This window comes from Pristis pectinata, chromosome 1, assembly GCF_009764475.1.
Source record: "Pristis pectinata isolate sPriPec2 chromosome 1, sPriPec2.1.pri, whole genome shotgun sequence".
Classification (NCBI taxonomy): Eukaryota; Metazoa; Chordata; class Chondrichthyes; order Rhinopristiformes; family Pristidae; genus Pristis; species Pristis pectinata.
The window spans coordinates 125,015,595-125,035,106 of NC_067405.1; the positions used below are offsets into that span (position 1 = coordinate 125,015,595).

Below are 19,512 nucleotides of genomic sequence, written 5' to 3' on the forward strand. Positions count from 1 at the left end.
GCTTGAATGTCTTTTGTGAAGCACCACCTTACATGTTGAGGAATGTGTGCAGATAACACACACCAAGGGGGAGAGATCCTCTAAAATAAATAACTGTGCAGATAAGCTGAAAACATCATAAGTTCCACTTGGAAGCCCTTCAAGTTTATATCAAAACCAATTGGTTTTTCTAGCAGTTGATAATCAAGAATGACAGTAATTCAGCTTTCACATAGGTTTACCTCTAAATATACAGAACATCTGACATATTATGCTTTCAATGCATTTACATAAATGAGTTCTCCAATTATACATTGTGAAAAGTAAGTTCATTTTATGTGTCATGCATTTAATAGAAGTATGATTCAATACACTACCTTTTTCTTAATGACTTTGTGTAAAACATTCACAGAAAACCATTTTTCAATCATTTAGCTAAATTGGAACAAAAGCTGAATAGGAATTTTTACATGAATATGCCATGAGCTTGGTAAAGCTAATAAATGCACTGATTTTCTAGGAATAAATCATTTCTATTTGAACTTAAATGTCCCTAATAACATGAGCAGAAAATATATCCCGACAAACTTGAGATTCATAAAACCTGTCATCCTCCTAATATTTAAGATTCATTGAAACTCTGTCATAGAGGAAAACAAATAGTATACAAAACAGCAACAGGAAAAGAGTATTAGAGGCATAAAAATGGTAGCAATTACTGTACTACCTGCTCGCTGCCAGAACTTGATGTGTTTTATTCCAGCTGTCACCAACTTGTCTGGTATATAGGGATTCAACTTGACAACAAAAATCTTCTCTGCACTTCCTCTAAGAAAAAAAACAGTTGAGACTTTTACTTTTGTTTCCTTTCATAAACTTGTGTCTTAAAAATTGATCAATAGTTTCAATTGAAAATTTCGTATCACACAAAAAAGAGAAGATAAGAAATGCAAGCAGGCCATTCAGTTCCTTATGCCTGATCCATCGTTCAATGAAATTATTGCTGATATTTTATCACAGTGTCACTTTCTTGCACCAGCCTGTGATTCCCTTAATATCCAAAAATTATTGTCCTAAATATTCATTAACTGGGTAGTGATTTCCAAAGATTCATTATCCCTGGTTGAAGAAATCTCAGTCCTTTAAGGCCAATTTCTTATTTTGTTTCCAGGCCCCTCGGTGAAGGGAAACATCATCCTTACATTTATCCTTTCAAGGTCTGCAAGAACTGTGCATCACCTTTCATTTTTTCTAAACTCAAGGGGGTATGGGTCCATCTGCTTAATCTCTCCTCATAGGGCTAACCAGTCATCCCAGAAAACAATCTGATAAACCTTCCTTCCACTCTTGCTATTGCAATTACATTATTTCTTATGATGGGGAACATATCTAAACAATATCCCAGGTGCTGTCTTACCAGGGCTCTATATAACTGCAATTGAGCTTCTTCACTCTTGTACTCAAATCCTTTGCAATAAAGGCCAACAAACCATTTGCTACCCTTCTATGTTCACTGATTTATGAACAAGGGTACCAGTATCATTCTAAATACTAATACTTTGCAACCTCTCACCATTCATAAGATACTCTCTTGCTAGCTTTCTTGCAAAGTGAATGACTGCACATTATTTTGCATCTGTCACATCCTTACCCATACACACAGTTCATCTAAATCCCCCTAAAACCCTTTTTCTATATCCTCTTCACATCCCACACTGCCACCCAGCTTAAAAGCAAACTTGAATATATTATACAGGGTCCCATCATCCAAATCATTGACATTGATTCTGAACACCTGAGCCCCCACTACCAGTCCCTGTGAATTCCATTTGTCACAGGCTCGCAAATCAAAAACACCTCATATGTTCATACCTTATGTCTTTTAATCAATCCATGCCAGTATGTTACCTCAAATCATATGCTCCAACTTGTTTAATAACCTCTCATCTTATTGAAGGCCTTCGGAAAGTTCAATTACACCACATCAACTTGTTGCCTGTTATCTTTCTTCCTAATTATAACATCAAAAAACTAATAGATCTGTCTATTTGCCTTTCATGAATCCCAATCTACAAAATCCTATTTCTAAGTGCCTTGTTGCCACCTCCTTAGTAATAGATTCCAGTATTTTCCCTGATTCCTGATGTAAGACTAGGTAGTCTGTTCCCTGCTTTTCCTCTCGCCCCCTTTCTTACACTACCTTTACAGCAACTTCCGTCAAAGCCCAAGGTTACAGGTCACCAGAACCTGAGGATTTGTCACCTATCTGTCCCATTAATTTCTGTGGTACCAATGCCAATTTCTTTCAGTTACTCATTCACTCTAGACTTGTTATTCTCCACTAATTCTCAAAGATTTTCTATTCCATTTTTTTCCCTCATCAGGGCAGGCACAAAATAATTATTTAAGTTCTTTGCCATTCCCTTATAGAACATAGAGAACACTACAGCACAGTACAGGCCCTTCGGCCCACAATGTTGTGCCAACATTCTATCCTGCTCTAAGATCTATCTAACCCTTCCCTCCCACATAGCCCCCTATTTTTCTCTCATTCATGTGTCTATCTAAGAGTCTCTTAAATGTCTAATATAATCTCTCTTGTCTTGGTTCATTAGGGATGCATTAACTTTAGCTAATCTTTTCCTTTTTACATATCTATAGAAGCTCTTACAGTCTGTTTTTGTTTCTCACTCGGTTTCTCTTGTATTCTTCTTTCCCTTTCCATTTCAAGTTTTTGGTCATCCTTTGCAGAATTCTGAAATTTTCCCAGTCCTCCAGCTTACTGCTCTTTTGGCGACAAAAGCCTTTTCCTCTGACCAAAGCTATCTTTAACTTCTCTTGTCAGCCAAGGCTGGATCATTTTCTTGGGTTTTTGTGCCTTAAAAAGGGATATATGTTTATTGTAAATTATGTATTAATTCCTTAAATGTTAGCCATTATTTGTTTATGGTTATAACTGGAATTTATCACAGCCAACCTTCAGAGATTGATCTGTTTAGATTTCAGACCTCGGTTTCAGATTTAACTAAATCACTTTCAGTCTTTATATAAAAAAATTCTAACATACTATGACCACTTAATTCCAAAGCCCCTTAACTACCAGATTATTAGCTAACTCTTTATCATTGCGCAAAAGGACATCCTGATCTAGAAAATCATCTATCACACACACCGTGAAGTCATCCTCCACTCTTTTAAATGGGCATTAATCTACTCAATGACTGGCAAACCTAAAATCCCCCACAATTCTTGTATTAGCATTACAACATGCTTCTCCAATCTTCTGCCCGAGACTCTAGTTATTATTACCCATTCTGCATCATCACCTTGTCCTTTTTAATTTAGTAAATTTCCCCTCACCAGAACCTCCATCCCAGCATTTACGTTAGAGACTAATTTATGGCCTAGTTAGTTGATTCATTAAGGCATGAATCCTAGCCTGATTCAACTCAAGCTGCTCCACTAGAACAGTTTTCCCTGCCCCCAGCACTGACACCAGTACCCCATAAATCAAAACCCATTTCCTCCAAACTTATTAAGTTAATTTTCACAGTAGCAGAGCATATTGTATCCATATTGCACCTGTATAAATATGCCACATCTGTAAGTGAAAATTTGTATGATAAACTACAGCAAGAAGTCAACACTAAAAATGCATTGTAAGAGCAAACTGCACTCCACTTTACTCCTTTTTGAAGCTTTGTTAGATTTGAAACAAATGCAAAGGCAAAATGGATATAATTCTCACAATGGATATGATTTCTCACAAAACGATTGTGAGAAAATTCAATTTTTGAGAATTTAACCCATTCATGAAAAGTAGTGAAACAATGAATCATGAAACATACAAAAAACCCTGAATTTTCAAACAGATATTTGAATTGGAAGAAAGAATAATTAAAGACGACCCTGGAAAACAACATAACAAATTAACATGTGAGAAAACTTCATGTACCATTTGATAAAATGCGTGGATTATATAAACTGAGTTAAATGAGGTGGTGAACTTTTATAGTGCAAATACCATTAAATTTATCTCCATGCTTGATTCAAGGTTATATCTGGTATGAGCCCAACAATTGCCTGAAGGAGATTCTGCATTAACAGATTTAAATGCCTACCTTACTGAAGACAGTTTTTCTCCTTTCTTCCAATCCCAGAGAACTATTGTGTGATTTTCATCCAGCCCTACTGATGCCAGACGTTTTCCATCCGCTGGAATATGTACAATGCAGTTTTTAAAAAAATCACCATATTGTGTGCTGGATTCTACACCAGACAAAATATTTGTACAAGTTAATCCCACAGAACCTAAAATTGCTAGTTCATAACATTCTAGAAAGCACAAAGACTTACCCTTTTGAAATCCCCTGGCCCTACTAGGGTGCAAAAGATGGATTACTAGTATAGAACAAAGACTTGGAAGCTATTGGCAAAATATCAAACTAATGAATAAAAAGGGGAAGGAGATTAACAGAAGAAATTAAAAATGTCATATGATAATTGTAGTTCCTGAATATTTAAGGTGTTTGCCATTTCTCTGATGGGGCAACAATGTACTTTTATAATAGCTGCAGTATTGATCTTGCTTTCAAATTTGGGACCAGTTGCATGGTTCACAGGTAATTCCCTCATCTCATTGTGCTATAATGCCCGATTGTTTTACCGGGGATCAATGTCATTAGAAGAACTTGAACCCTGTAAGAAGATAATTGTTTCAAATTCTAGCAGAAGTCACATTGACCCATTCCTCAACTAACAACTCTGTCTAGGTTGAAATTTAACTTCATGTCATTGAATTATTTCAATCATCTGTGGTGATATCAGACAGGATAAGTTGTATGAAGGTTGCTGTCAATTATTTACACAAGTCTTATGGCGTTCCTCAAGGTACATAGCATTTACTGCACATAATAGTTTCCAGTTAATCTTATGCCCTACAAGTGTCTGGAAGAATCAAAGAGCTGTATAAGGAAAGTCATAATATTTTACAAAATATATCATGTGCATAAAAATCTGGAAAAGTCTGGAAAATCTACCAGTCCAACACCAAAGTCCTGAGCATGCCATGCCAGATTGATGGAGTTTTACAGCACTTTATTCTGTTAATGATGATCATGGGACGACTGCTTGTTTGGACCTTAGAGAAATTTTTTGATGATTAAAATTCACAGGAACATGAGGTCTGAATCTCATTTTAATGTTTCATCTAAATACATTGGCTTTACATTGGTGTCAGTCTTCACTGAATTATTTAGAATTTATCATCTGGAAATAAGCCATTTAGTTCATTGACTTGTAACAACATTTATTGACCATGTGATCCCCAGTCCTAATTCGATGTGTTTACTCTTTCCCCCATATCCCCTATCTACCTTTCCACCAACCATCCTTTTCTTAAACACTGACAAAATATCCACTCATTCAATACACAGTATGTCTATATGTAAAATAAATCTACTCTAGATCCCTTAAGTTTAAACTTACCTCTGTCTCTTTATGGCACTCTTACTCTCAAGAAACTATTGGTGTCTAACTTCTGTCTGTTTCATTCCCCTAATTTCAAACATCTCTGTCAAATGATTACATTAAAAATGCATCTCCGAACCCACAAACTGTGAAAAGTACTAACAGCTGGTCAAAAATATCACATGGTCTGTACAATGTAACAAGGCTATATTACATGTCAATGCATAATTTCAAAAATTAACACAACACCATCTTCAACTAATTGTCCTTGCCAGCAATAAATGACAGATTATAAACTAGGTATTCTACCATGGGGCTAACTATCCTTTTGGAAGATTTTGACAGAAACAACCAAGCATTCAACAAATCTACAGTATTTTAAGCAGCATTGAAGTGCCTTGATTGGTTGAGGCACCTACACCTAACCCTTGAAGGCTAGGGAATTGGAAAACAGGTGTAGGGGATAGGAAGGTGTACAAGTTTGAAACCAGAAAAGCAATAATTATGCACACACAGCTGTGTGAGGGCGACAGCAGTTACCAAAATTAACAGCAAGTGTTCAGGAGGAGCAGGAGTTCACAGTTAGCATAAATGGAACCGAAATACAGCAGGTCTCTAATCCTCTAGATTTGCAATTTAAAGCTGGAAAGAGACCTACCTACTTCTACTTCCATAATCTGGATGCAAATGACTCTAGTCTCCTAATACCCAAAGCCTTTCCATCGTCTCAACTCCATCAAGGTACTCCATTCCTATCCACAGACCTTACTGCTTATGATGTAGTTCAATGAAATGGTTGAGGGAAATGCATGTAATTTTTTGAAATTTGCCGATGATATGAAACTGGTTGGGACTGTGAGTGGTAAGGAGAACACAGAGAGACTTCAAAGTGATTTAGGCAAGTTGCACGAGTGGGAGTCGAACAAGTGGGATGTGACAGATGCAGTATAAATGCAAAGTTATCCACTTCAGTAGCAAAAAGCAGAAAGGCAGAGTATTAGAGTATTATTTAAATGGTGAGTGTTTGGGAAATGTTGTATAAGTGGTCTGGGTGTCCTTGTACACCAGCCACTGAAAGCAAACATGCAGGTGCAGTGAGCATTTAAGAAACCTCATGGTATGTTGGCCTTTATTGAAAGAGGTTTTGAGCATAGGAGCATCTAAATAACTTGGCATACCTAGAATATTGTGTGCAATTTTATTCTCCTTTATTTGAGAAAGGTTATACTTACTATAGAGGGAATGTAGTAAAGCTGGAATGTAGAAGAATTTAAACATACAAAATTCAGACTGGGCTAGACAGAGTAAATGCACGAGGTTATTTTCCCCGAGTTGGATGTAAAGAATGAGAGGGCACTGTCTCAGGATGCAGGCAGGAATTTCAGAACTAGGATGACAAAACATTTCCTGACTGTGGCATTCCCCACCACAGAAGGTGATGCAGACTAAGTCACTGAATATACTTAAGGAGGAGATTTTTAGACACAGGGGTATCAAGGATTATGGGAAATGAACAAGAGATAGGGAATCAGCCATGAACGTATTTTGAATGGCACAGTTGATATAAAAGGGTGAATGGGCTACTCCTGTTCCTGTTTGTTTCTACACATGGGAGCACTACTACTTGCAGGTTCTTTTCCAAGCTTCACACCATGCTGACCAGGAAACATATCACCAGTCCTTCATTGTCATTGGGTCCAAATCCTGCATCTCCTTCCCGAACAGCACCTATATCACAATTTTCACTCGTTGACTTTTGCACACCATTCTTCTCTGACAAGTTCCTTCAACCTAGCCCTTTGGCAAAGCTTTTGGTCACCTCCTACTATCTCTTTGGCTTTATGTCAAATATTGTCTGTTAAAGCTCCTGTGAAGCACACTGGGATCTTAGCTACATTCAAGTGATTCAATAAATACAAGTTGTTGTCCAAATTTTAATCCATCTTAAACAAACAGGAAAGAGGAGAGTTTAAATAGAAAGGTGAGTATTTCAAGTTAAATGGTCAAGTTTTAAAAGCAGCAGAGTGTTCAGCAACAAAATATTTATCATGTTACATAGGAAAGTTCACGAATCTCAAAACAAAATATATCAATTAGAACCATACATTTCATTTGTACAGCAGTACAAAAGAGGTAAAAGGATAGAAAGAATTAATCAGAACACACTAAATGGTTGTTGGCAATACATTGAATGAATTTGCCTTCCACATGAAGCACAGGTACAGCAATACCATTAGCCTTACCTGAAAAATCAACTGCACAAACTCCAAACTGGTGATGTCCTTTTAGAATTGACAGTGGCTTCAATACCTCCACATCCCAGATATGAATTGCAGAATCACGGCTCACCTAAGCAGACAAAAGAAATAATTTACCATATTATTTTCAAATAAGCAGAGGCTTATTTTGGGATAAATTTAAATTTTTACTGTTAGCCTTGAAAACAACATTGCTTAGTTAACTAAACTGAGCACAAAGGTTACACATTGGGTCAGTTGTTTATTCAAATGAAATATTGCATAAGGTTATTCTTGATCTGTATAAAGATAGCAGTGGGAATTACAAGTATAAAGGAACATTATCTTGCCCATCTCCCCTCAAAGTACAACTCTTGCTGGACAAAATATTGTTTAGTCTCCTCATTTGACAACTACACTTTGTATATAATCTTAGAATCTTAAAGTTAGCTCCTTATTCAAACATAGAATGCATCACAGACCAACACGTGCCCTCCCAGCTTGGTCATATTTATACACTTCAGAGGTCATAGCAGAAACTCCACTTCCCCATTCTTTATTATAAACAAAGACTAAACATGCTCAGTTCAGGTAATTCAGTACAAACTGAAAACTGAATTTGGAATTATCAGACACGTATAATTTAATACTACACAGACACCTTATTCACTAGGATATTGTTACATTTATCTTTAATCACCGGAAAACCTAATACGAATTAAAATGTGATCTCAGAGGAATCAGTCATTGAAAAGGTGTTAAAATGTGCAATTACAAACAGAATTTACAGTGTAAAGCAAACTGGGATTTATTTCACAACTGTGTACAAATTATTTACAGAAGTTTGGCAACAGTGAAAATGAAAGATTACTTTGTCTGACAACATGTACAATAACAGGAATGTATATGAAATTGAAGAATAATTAGTTTGATGATTTTATAGCAGAAGTCATAAATAACTTTATCGGAGCAGTAACCCATAAAGGAATATTTCTATTTCAGGTGCAATCTTTCTGCTTAATTTGTCATTAAGAAATGCAAATTTGATGGGCTACAAAATCAGAATTAGGAAAATTGCAGCTCCAGATTTAGATTCCCATTAGTTGGAAAGAACCTACCAGATTCACATTTTGCATTTGAGATGTTAACTTTAAAAGTTTTGATAGCAAAAATCATTATGGTGTGGAATAAAGACCTCGCTTGATAGAGCAGATTTAATGTAACAGGTATGGTGAGATGATAGAAAAAATAACTTAGACAAGGAGAGGAAGATTGACTTGACTGCCAGGAGGTGATAGTGTGATAAAGTATGCATAACCTTAAAAACTGCAAATAGACTGGTATCCTTGTCAGTCAAAGAACATATTTCATGGGGATAAAAGGCAAAATACAACAGATAATGGAAAAACTAGAATACAAGCAGAAAATTTTGGATGTACTCAGCAAATCACCTGCCTTAAGAACTTTATGTTGCGTTGAAAATGGTGTAATTTTTTTTGACTAGGATTGCTTATTTACCAATCAGAGATGCAAACCCGGGGGAAAAACCAGGACTGACCAAATACTAAACCATTCAACCCTTTCTGTATTTAACATTGCCTCAAAATTATCCATACTCTTCCAAATAATCTCAAAAGAACAAAACCACAATGGTCCTGTAAATGTTAACGTTGCAGCAATTCCAATACGAGACCAAGTAGAATACAGTAATAAACTGAATAGTTTCTATTGAAAAGCAATTCATTACAATATTTTGGTACAATATAGCTGGGAGAAATAATTCATATTGAAGCACCTCCACCGTGCTGTCCTCTTGTGTTGACAGATAATCAAATAAACATACCCTACCTGGCCTGTTGATATATAATCCTTTAAAGGATGAATTGCTAGACAGACAATATCATCATCATGGCCAAGGTAGAACCGTTGCATATTCTGCTGACGATTGTACACTATTCCAACAGCTGCAACGTGGTACACAATCTCTCCATTTTGAGTGTAAAATAGATTATTCCTGCAATCATAGCCCCTGTAACTGAAGAGGTAAAACACAAGTTATAGAGCAGTCAGATCAGTTTTTATCCTGGACAGTTTTCTCCAGCCCGATGACAACCTTTCATACGAGTGAGGCCCCTCTGCTTCAATTTAATTGGGCAGCAAGCAAACAATTATAGCCACACAAATCTGCCAACTGTCAATCTTTCTGGCATGTTAAATGAAAAACCTTACCACATGTATTTTCTCAATAAAATGATTTTAAAAAATCTTTCCAAAAAGACATCGTACCCATGAACAAAATGTAAGCGCAAACTGCTGTCAGGAGCTTTTTCTCGTTTCTTTGCAGTTGCTGCTTGACGCTTTTCTTTACATTTCTCCTTAAGCTGAGGTAGGTCTTCTTTGTAAATCTATTGCAGGAGGAAAGGATTCATAACATCAAAAAAAAAGGAACATCTACAGATTAAAGTGGTGGAATTAGAAAAGAGAGCTGATGTTTAGAGTTCAGTTTTTTTTAGTCTGGAGTAATCACAGAAAATGCTGACATACTTCCAGGATTTCTCCTGTTCTTTTGTTAGGGAATCTGATGTACCACACATTAATAGTTAATGAAACTGGTAAAGAAATGTTCTGACTCATGATTGTATTAAAGTTTGATACATAGATATTTAATTCTGTCAGTGCGGATAGAGGCAGCAATTTTTTTTTACAGAATAGAGCATTGATTTTAAATCTGTACCTCTGAGCATCTGGTAAAGGAATCAGCAAGGATAATTAGAATTATACTGCACCTGAGGGCTGTAAAATTACAAAGAAAGACTTAAAAATTAGGGTTACAAAACCCAAATGAGCCTGCAGAATTGTAGCAGGCATGAATTGTCTATCAACACACAAGACAATGACCGCTTCAGCATCAGTTACTTCACTGAACAATTCCAAAAAAACTAAGTAAGAAATTCTTGGAATTTGAATGAGGTTGCGGCAGGCCGAAAAAAAAGTCTATAATAAATCAAAAATGGAATAGTAGCTGTGTGAGAGGGGAAAAGGTGACATCAAAAGCAAAAAGAAAATGGAAACCATAAGTAGAACAATAGCTCCAGTTAAAAAGCTAGCTTCAATGCAAAGAACAGAATGGTCTCATTCTTTAAGATTTCTGCAATTCTATGAGAAACCATAAATAAAATATACACACACATGTAAACACATGAAATGCAAAATTCTATTACTTTAATCATGATTATAATGTCAATTGACAAGATGAACAGTATAAAATACAGTTAGCTGCTGCATTTACACAATTTATAGATACCTGCCGATGATAATTGATCTGTAATTCTTGCTCAATCTCAGAATCAAGTTCTGGTACATCAGACTGATCAGAATCAGAAAGGTCACTATTGGAGTCTGCAAAACTTTCTGTAAGAGAGACAGTTAAACTCAGTTTGAAATTAAAACAAAATAGATTATTTTCCCATCTCTGAAGTAGGAAACACCATAGGTATCATGCCTTTAATTTCAAACCCTAGCCTCTGAAATTTCTTCTCCGTCTCTTTTCCTTTAAAATGCATCTTGTAACACTAGAGTAAGGAAGATGTCTTTCTTAGATAGTGCTGAATGTTAGGTGTCAAATTAAATATTAGGACCTTAAAGGTTATAATCTTCTCATTATCATCCCAGACTATGCAAATTGGTGAAGATAAGGGAAGTAAATGCAGCAAGAGTGGTTGGGGAAAAGGGTTTCCATTTAATGGTTCAATGAGACTGAAAGGAACTGTTCCATTGGGATAGGCACTACCTGAACCCATTTGGGATGGGGACCTGGCAGGAAGGATAAACAGAACAGCTAATAGGAATTTAAACTAGTAAATAGGGGAGGGCTCATGGGAAATGTTTCTGATACTCATGAAAGGGAAATAAACTAGAGTAATAGTTAGAGATTGTGTGTCAGGCATTAAAGTTAATGTAGTTAATCAGGGAAAGAGAAATAAAAATCTGAATACAGCAGTAGAGCCCATAAAGGCACAAAAAGACACAAAAAGGCACATATTATTCCAATAGGTATACGACTTGGAGGTGCAAATTCAATTTAAAGGCATAACATGGTGGCTATTACAGAGAGATAACTGCTAAATGTTTCGGACTGCAAAGTAACAATCCCAGATTATAAGACTTTTTAGAAAGAGGCAGAGTAGTTTCCTTAGTAATCAAGGATAGAGTCATAGAGCAATACAGCACAGATACAGGCCCTTCAGCTCAATCAGTCCATGCCGATCACAGCGCCCACTGAGTTAATCCTAATTTCCTGTATTCAGCCCATATCTCTCCAAGCTCCACCTCTCCATGTACCTATCCAAGTGCTTCTTAAATAATATTATTGTACCTGATCAATCACTTCCTCTGGCAGCTCATTCCATATACTCACCATCCTCTGCGTGAAAACGTTGCCCCTCAGGTTCCTTTTAAATCTTTCCCCTCTCACCCTATATCCATGCCCCCTAGTTTTGGACTCCCCTACTCTGGGGAAAAGACTGTTACCTTCTATCTTATCTTTGCCTCTTATTATTTTTAGACACTTCTATAAGGTCGTCCCACATTCTCCTTTACTCTCTAAAGAATAAAGATCTAGCCTGGCCAACCTCTCCCTGTAACTCAGGCCCTATAGTCCTGGCAACATGCTCATAATTCTTGTAAGGATGAAGTAACTTGAATGATACGAGAAGAAACGATAGCAGATGTTCAGTGAATAATCTGGACTACCATGAAAGCCACTTGATTGTCATTAAATGCCAATAATGCCCTTCAGAGCATGAAACCTATCACCCTGGTCCAATTTGACACATCTGTGACTCCAGACCCTACCCACGTGGTTGATTTTAAAATATCCTTTGAAGTAGCCTCGCAAGCCATTTAGCTGTATTGTTACGGTTATGTTTAAACAGAGAAAGAATAAAACTAGACAAACCACCTGGTATTGACCTTGGCACCAAAATCAGACACGGCAAAGGTACTTCCAGCTCAGTCGACCTTGAGAGATCCTTGTCATAAACAGCTGGGGGCTGATTTCTACATTGGGAGAGCTGTCGCACAATCTAGTTAAGCAACACCTTTACGTGGTCATATTCACAGAATCGTACCTTGTAGATGACATGTGAGACTCCCCCCATCGTAATCCCCAGATCTGTCCTGTATGACTTTCAGGACAGTTGTAACTAACAACAGCTGGCGGCACAGTGGTTTACAGGCAGGCTGCAGACATGGTGGTGTAGCGGTTAGCCTAACACTATTACAGCGCCAGCGACCCGGTTTCAATTCTGGCCACTGTCTGTAAGGAGTTTGTAGGTTCTCCCCACGTCTGCATGGGTTTCCTCTGGGTGCTCCGGTTTCCTCCCACATTCCAAAGATGTATGGGTTAGGAAGTTGTGGGCATGCTATGTTGGCGCTGGAATGGTGGTGATACTTGCAGGCAGCCCCCAGAACACTCGACGCAAAAGATGCATTTCACTGTGTGTTTCAATGTACACATGACTAATAAAGATATCTTATCTTATCTCTTTGGAGTCCTCAACATGAAGTCTCAGAGAGGACTGATGGAGAAGCACCAATTTACATTGAACAACATTTGGAAGAAGCACTGAAAGTAGCAAGGGCACAGAATGTACTCTGGTTGGGTGAGTTCAATGTCCATCAATGACAGTGGCTTGGAAATACCAGCATTGACAGAGCTGGCTGAGTTCCAAGGAAATAGCTGCCAGAGTATATCTGTGGCAAGGATTGAAGGAACCAACATATGAGGTAAAACTACTTGATCAACTCCTCACCAATCTACCTTTGGAAAATGTATCTATCCATGATAGTATTGGTAGAAATGAACACACCACACCCCTTTTGGAGACCAAATCCTGTCTTCACACTAAGGACTTCCTCCATAGTGATGCGAGGCACTCTAATGATCTGAAATGGGACTGACCCAGAGCAGGTCTAGCAGCTCAAAACTTGGCGTTCATGAGAATGACATGGACTATCAGCAGGTTCAGAAGGGTACACCATCAATATATTCCTCACTCTACCACTTCTATCAAGTGAGGGGACCAACCCTGGTTCAATGAAGAGTGAAGAGACACATGCTGGGATCAGCACCTGACTATGATGAAGTACCAACCTAATGATGCTGCAATACAAGACTTCTTGCATGCCAGGCAACAAATACAGCAGGCAATTTCACAACCGACAGATCAGTTCTGAGATCCCACACCTAGTCATGAATAGTGGTGTACAACTAAACAGCTAACGGCAGGAGGGAACATCCTCCATTCCAGCATGTGAGTGCCAAAAGCTGAAGCATTCACTACCATGTTCAACCAGAAGTGCTGAAAAAATAATCCATCGTGGCTTCTTCCAGAAATCCCCACCATCACAGAAGCCAGTCTCCAGCCAATTCAATTCATTCCACGTGATATCAAGAAACAGCTGGGGCCAGATAGTATCCCAGAATGAGACGAACAAAATTTGGTGGAGACTTCCATAAAGGCAGCAAAGTTTTGGTTGACCTTAAGGTGGAGTGTAGAACAAGGGAGATGGGCCATTGCAATAGCCAAGTCTAGGAGGTAAACATTGGCACAGATGCACATTTGAGCAGATTGCTAAGTCCAGAAAAGTCTGCTGACATTGCAAAGAAGGAAACAGTTGATCTTGGTCGTGGTTGCTCACTTGATAGTCAAAAAGGAAACTAAAGTTGCAAGCAATCTGGTTCAATCCAAGAGCAATGCCAAGTAAGGGAATGGAGACCATGACTAGGAAATGGTGAGAAATGAAGGCAATAACTTTGGTCTTCCCATTACTTAATTGGAGAATATTTCTGCTCATCCACCAGTGAACACCAGACCAATAATTTGACAATTCAGAGACAGCGAAGAGGTCAAGAGAGAGATGATAGTTGGGCAAAGTGTTGTCAGCATAAATAGAGAAAGTGATACTGTTTCCAGATGATATCATCCAAGAGCTACACACCAATGAGAAATGGGAGGGGCCAGGTAATACACTCTTTGTGGATAAAGGAAGTAATGGTGTAGAAACATGGAACATTCATTGCAGATGATTTGCCTATTATTATAGGATAAACAAAATAACAGATCTGGATGATGATAAAGAAACACAGGAGAAAGAAAGTATGGTAAATCATCTCAAAGGCTACAAGCATGTCAGGAAGGTCATGAAGGGACAGTTAACCCTAAAAACACATTAGAGCTATCAGTCACAGAACCAGATACACATATTTTAACTTTCGCACTGAAAAGCATATTAACATTTTGAAGAAAATTCCAAGCCAAAGAAAGGGACATTAGGAATGATCACCAAAAGGTTGGCCAAACAGCTGGGTAATTAAGTGGGCTGTGGAGGATTTTAGGCAAGAAATTTTAGAGCACTTGGCCAAAGTGGATGAAAGTGCAGTTACCAAAATCAGAGGGCATGGATAGGATGTGGATATACAAGAGGCTAAAGTCAGACGAATAGAAAATTGAGGAGTGGGGAGATTTTAAACAGTGGAGGAGTTAAGGGATAAGGAAGTATCACCATCTCTATTGCTACATTTCTTCTGAAATGTGAAAGGCGAATTAAGACACTTTGCGTAGTACAGCACAGATGACGGCTATTTGATCCTTCATGACTGTCATATCTTTTTCAAGTAACAACCTGGTTAGTTCCATTCTCTTGCACTTCTGTCTATTTTGCTCCACAGAGAACCTGTTTCCATCTCTTCGCTTCCCACCCCTCCCCCTACACTCACCGTGTAGTAAGCTGGCTAAATAGACCATCAATCGCTCTTTTTTTGCTATTTATGATCATGTCCAATGGAAAATAAATGTGGGAGTATAAAATATATAGCCAATTCAGTGCCTTCAGTTTTCTACTTGGTAGGTTAAAATTAATGTCAAATTTGTAAAGTGCAGTGAAATAAAAATACAGTCTAGAATATACATTTAAAATGCTTTCTTACCTTGAATGACAATTTGAAGAAATTCTTTAGACTTTCTTTCAGGTATAAATTGCCACTGGAAAACTGAATGATCTGCTCCGCCAATAGAAATAACCCATTGGTAATCATAAGACCAACGCACATTGGTCACATGTGCTGAATGACCCATGTATTTCTTAAACTTTGCTCCTGAGAAGTAAATCACATTTTTGTCTGAACAAATGTGCCATAAGGGTTTCAAAAATGAAAAACATTAAACTGCTCATTCATACCAATGTACTCCTGCCAATTTCAACACAATTCTTAAAGGGTAACTGTGGAAAAATTCCTTTGGAGTTGGAGCTGCTGATTTGTTCTCAGGTACTCTCAAATGGTTAGAGTACAATATTTTTTTTAAAATGGGAATTGTCTTGTATTTTCTTGTACATATATACAAAGCCAAACTCAGAAGCATTAGTTTCCTGTATGATTTAACAGGACATTTGGGCTTCATTCTTTTCACAGGTAAAGGATGTCACCACTTGGCAAGGCTGGATGCAAAATAAAAAACTTTACTTCACTTCATAGAGTATAAGAGAACAAATTCAAAAGCAGCAACATATCTTTGCAAGTAACGAACATGCTGTACTTTCCCCACAATTGTCTGTCTTGATTTAAATGTGATAATTCTGTTTATTCTATCTTTTATGAAAACCTTAGAGCCTTTGCTGTTTGACTGGTTCACATCAACACTGTCTCACAAAACTTCTTAATGGCTCTTGTCTATATGTTTTATGATTAGGTAGAAAAGTGATTGAAGCCTGTAAAATTCAGTAAACTGGAACTAGTCCAATTGCTGTGACAGATTAGCAAAGTTGCTTATTATGTATCGACCATGGGAAATATCAACACTTGTTCCTTTGCATCAGTCTCTTTTCTATGACCTTGCAAAATTCACAATGATTTCAAAATGAGCTAATTAAAATGAACTCTTTCAGAGAATTTGTGAAAGACTAATTTTCCAGACCTCTATTATAGCACAGTACTATTATTTATAAAAGATAAAAAGATCAACCAATTACAGACTATTCAACCCAGAGAGTTCAATACAGACTATTCGGGAGGGGGAGGGGGGATATTCATCAACTGAAAAATGTAACTCTTGTTCCTCCCTTTGCAAATATTACTGGACCCTAATATTTGCAGTATTTCTGCACTTGTGTCAGGGAAAGCTCAAGATTGTGTAAGGCATTCAGTCATTAGGGGTCATCCTCATTTCCTCTTAGTGAAACTTGGCTAAATTTTCATAATGCTGTCAACTTTTCAATATTACAGATAATAACCATAATGGTATAAATACCTTACTGAAAAATCTGTAAATAAGAGTCTTTAGGCAAAAGATTTTACAACACAAGGTACCTGTCAAAAATGTAGATTCAAAACAAATTTTACTTCTCAACAACATTCTTTGTCTCATTTTCCATTTCTGATTTCTGAAATTATATATAGGTTTCCACCCATCACTCCTTCTTACGTGATTTACTCCTTCTGATGACACTCATCGTTATTTAAAGGAGAAATTTTGTGGAATTTTGTCAGTAGTTCTCTTGATTGATACAAAAACTAGCAAGCAACTTTGATTTGTCAATATTGACCTGGGTAGAGCTATATGATTGCAAGTAAAATGCACGGGTTACAAATAAAAGTAAAAACCATAACATGCATAATTCTTCAAGTGTTTTTAAAAATCATACCTTTTTTAAAACTAGGATATCGAAAAAGTTTTACTAATCCATAGTCATCTGCAGTAACTAGAACTTGATCATTGAAATTTGCATCCACTGAATTAATATCATTAACATCTAAATATTTGGGCCATATTCCATTCACCTCTGGACCCAATACACATGTCCAAGTTGCCCATTGAACATCCTTCATTTCTTCTTTATTTGTAATTTCTTTACCATCTGAAATAGTATTAGACACAGCAAAATAAATTCAGAAATTTATCTAGCTGTAGTAATTCAAAGTTAAATATTTAATACAATAATTGCAATGAAATTCAAACGGCACAGATGTAAAATAAGGAATTCTAGCTATAGGTGTTGAAAGGAGGTTTCTGAAAAATAAACTGTCCGGGCAATTACATTGTGGGTAAATTGCATACTTTTTACTCCATCGTTTGGTATCTGCTTTATAATGACAGTATGTTGAAAGGAGAAAAAAATGCTCAAACTCTGAAACATATAGTAAACATGTCAGAAGGTGAAAGAAGCATTTTGGTAGCATTTGCTAATCAGAACTGAAACATCACACATTAGAAATGTCCTGCAGCAAACTGACCACAGGGGTACAACACTGCTGTTGTGATGGGGCAGGGGTCAATTGCTTTCAAAATAAATTTGCAGTTAAAAGATAGAGAAATGTAAACAAAGAAATGATGTAAAAAGCCAATTATTAGACTGTGAAAAGAAGAAAAAAATACAGAAAGGCAAGTGAAACTTTAGGCTGTCCTCTGTAATGAATGGATCCTGTTTTTACAAACGTCCATAAGTCGATTTTGTCAGTCAGTTGGAAAACACACAAAAATCACTCAATATGGTAACCATACCCCCAAAGTATTGTAATGAATGGCATCAAAAGAACACAAGACTGACAAGAAAGAACAATTACTAAAAGCTGAGAGAGAGGGGAAACTAGTTCTTAGAAACAAATATGTGCATGTATGTCAGACTTTTGAATTTAATAATATTATGGGAGCTTGTTCGAATGTAGGGGGTGTACATAAGTTGGGCATTCATAACTCGGGGACAGCTTGTATTCAAAAATGAAATGGAATGTGAATAAGAGAAACCATCATCAAATACAAAGGAAGGCAATTAGATCAGAAGATGATTCAGTACACCAGTATTTTCTTACCATCTCATTTTGGTCAGTTTTGTAATATGGCTTGCATTGATCTTCCCCAGTTCTAACAAAGAATCTTGTTAAATTAATTCCCCTCGGAGGACACTAATGGACTTGCACCTATTAAGCAGTTATAGTAAATAAATATATACCATGAGAGTGCAGATGGTTGCTCAGTATGTCAGGCAGCATCAATGGAGAGAGAAATGAAATTAGCATTTCAGGTCAATAACCCTGCATCAGAAGTTCTGCCTCACCTGCTGAATATTTCCAGCACTGTTTTTATTTCAGATTTCCAGCAACTGCAGTTATTTTCTCTATTTTCAAGCAATTGAAATTCTCCCACTGGTAAATGTGATACAAAACAGAACTTTCTTTTCATGTGCCATACCAAGCATTCAGATAACAATCCCGAGTAATCACATCAACCAACTACACTCTCATGCGGCAACTCTCTTTTACCCAGTGGATGGAGTTCAAAAACCTTACTAAGTTTTGTATCCGCTTACAAGTTCACTTTATTCTGGGGCAGAAAAGATGGTGGAAACAATGTCCCTAAATACATTTTCCAAGCTGTTATCTCAACTTTGCTTTAACCATTCCTCCCACCTCCCACCTCCCCCCAACCTTCAGCTGCAAATCCTCTAGTCATGTTACCAGAGTTTGCAGTTTGCTTTCCTTCATGACCTTTTTTTTCCCCACTTCCCACAATATCCCCTAATCCTGTTTAATGGCAGAGCTGCCATATTATTTATTTCTCCTTTGAGTTAGTAGTGAGCTGGCTTCTTGAACTCCAATCTAGCAGTCTGATTCAACTGAATGTTTTGATAGGCCACTTCTGATGTTAGTTAAAAATTAACCACATTGGTATGGAATTGGACTCGTATATGTGAGCCCTCTGGATTGTGGTCATTCTTACAGTGTTATTTATTCTTTAGAGTGACTTAAATTTTTAAACTATTATGGTGACAC

At 37.1% G+C, this 19,512-nt stretch overlaps 1 protein-coding gene across 1 annotated transcript in view; it reads right to left on the reverse strand.

Moving 5' to 3' along the window:
• LOC127570043 (echinoderm microtubule-associated protein-like 5) overlaps positions 1-19,512 on the reverse strand; it is a 140,614-nt gene that overhangs the window by 46,583 nt on the left and 74,519 nt on the right. The window contains 8 exon segments of the mRNA XM_052015279.1: positions 707-807; positions 4,101-4,194; positions 7,692-7,792; positions 9,529-9,720; positions 9,972-10,090; positions 10,990-11,096; positions 15,676-15,843; positions 17,388-17,600. Coding sequence (XP_051871239.1) covers positions 707-807; positions 4,101-4,194; positions 7,692-7,792; positions 9,529-9,720; positions 9,972-10,090; positions 10,990-11,096; positions 15,676-15,843; positions 17,388-17,600 — 1,095 coding nt within the window.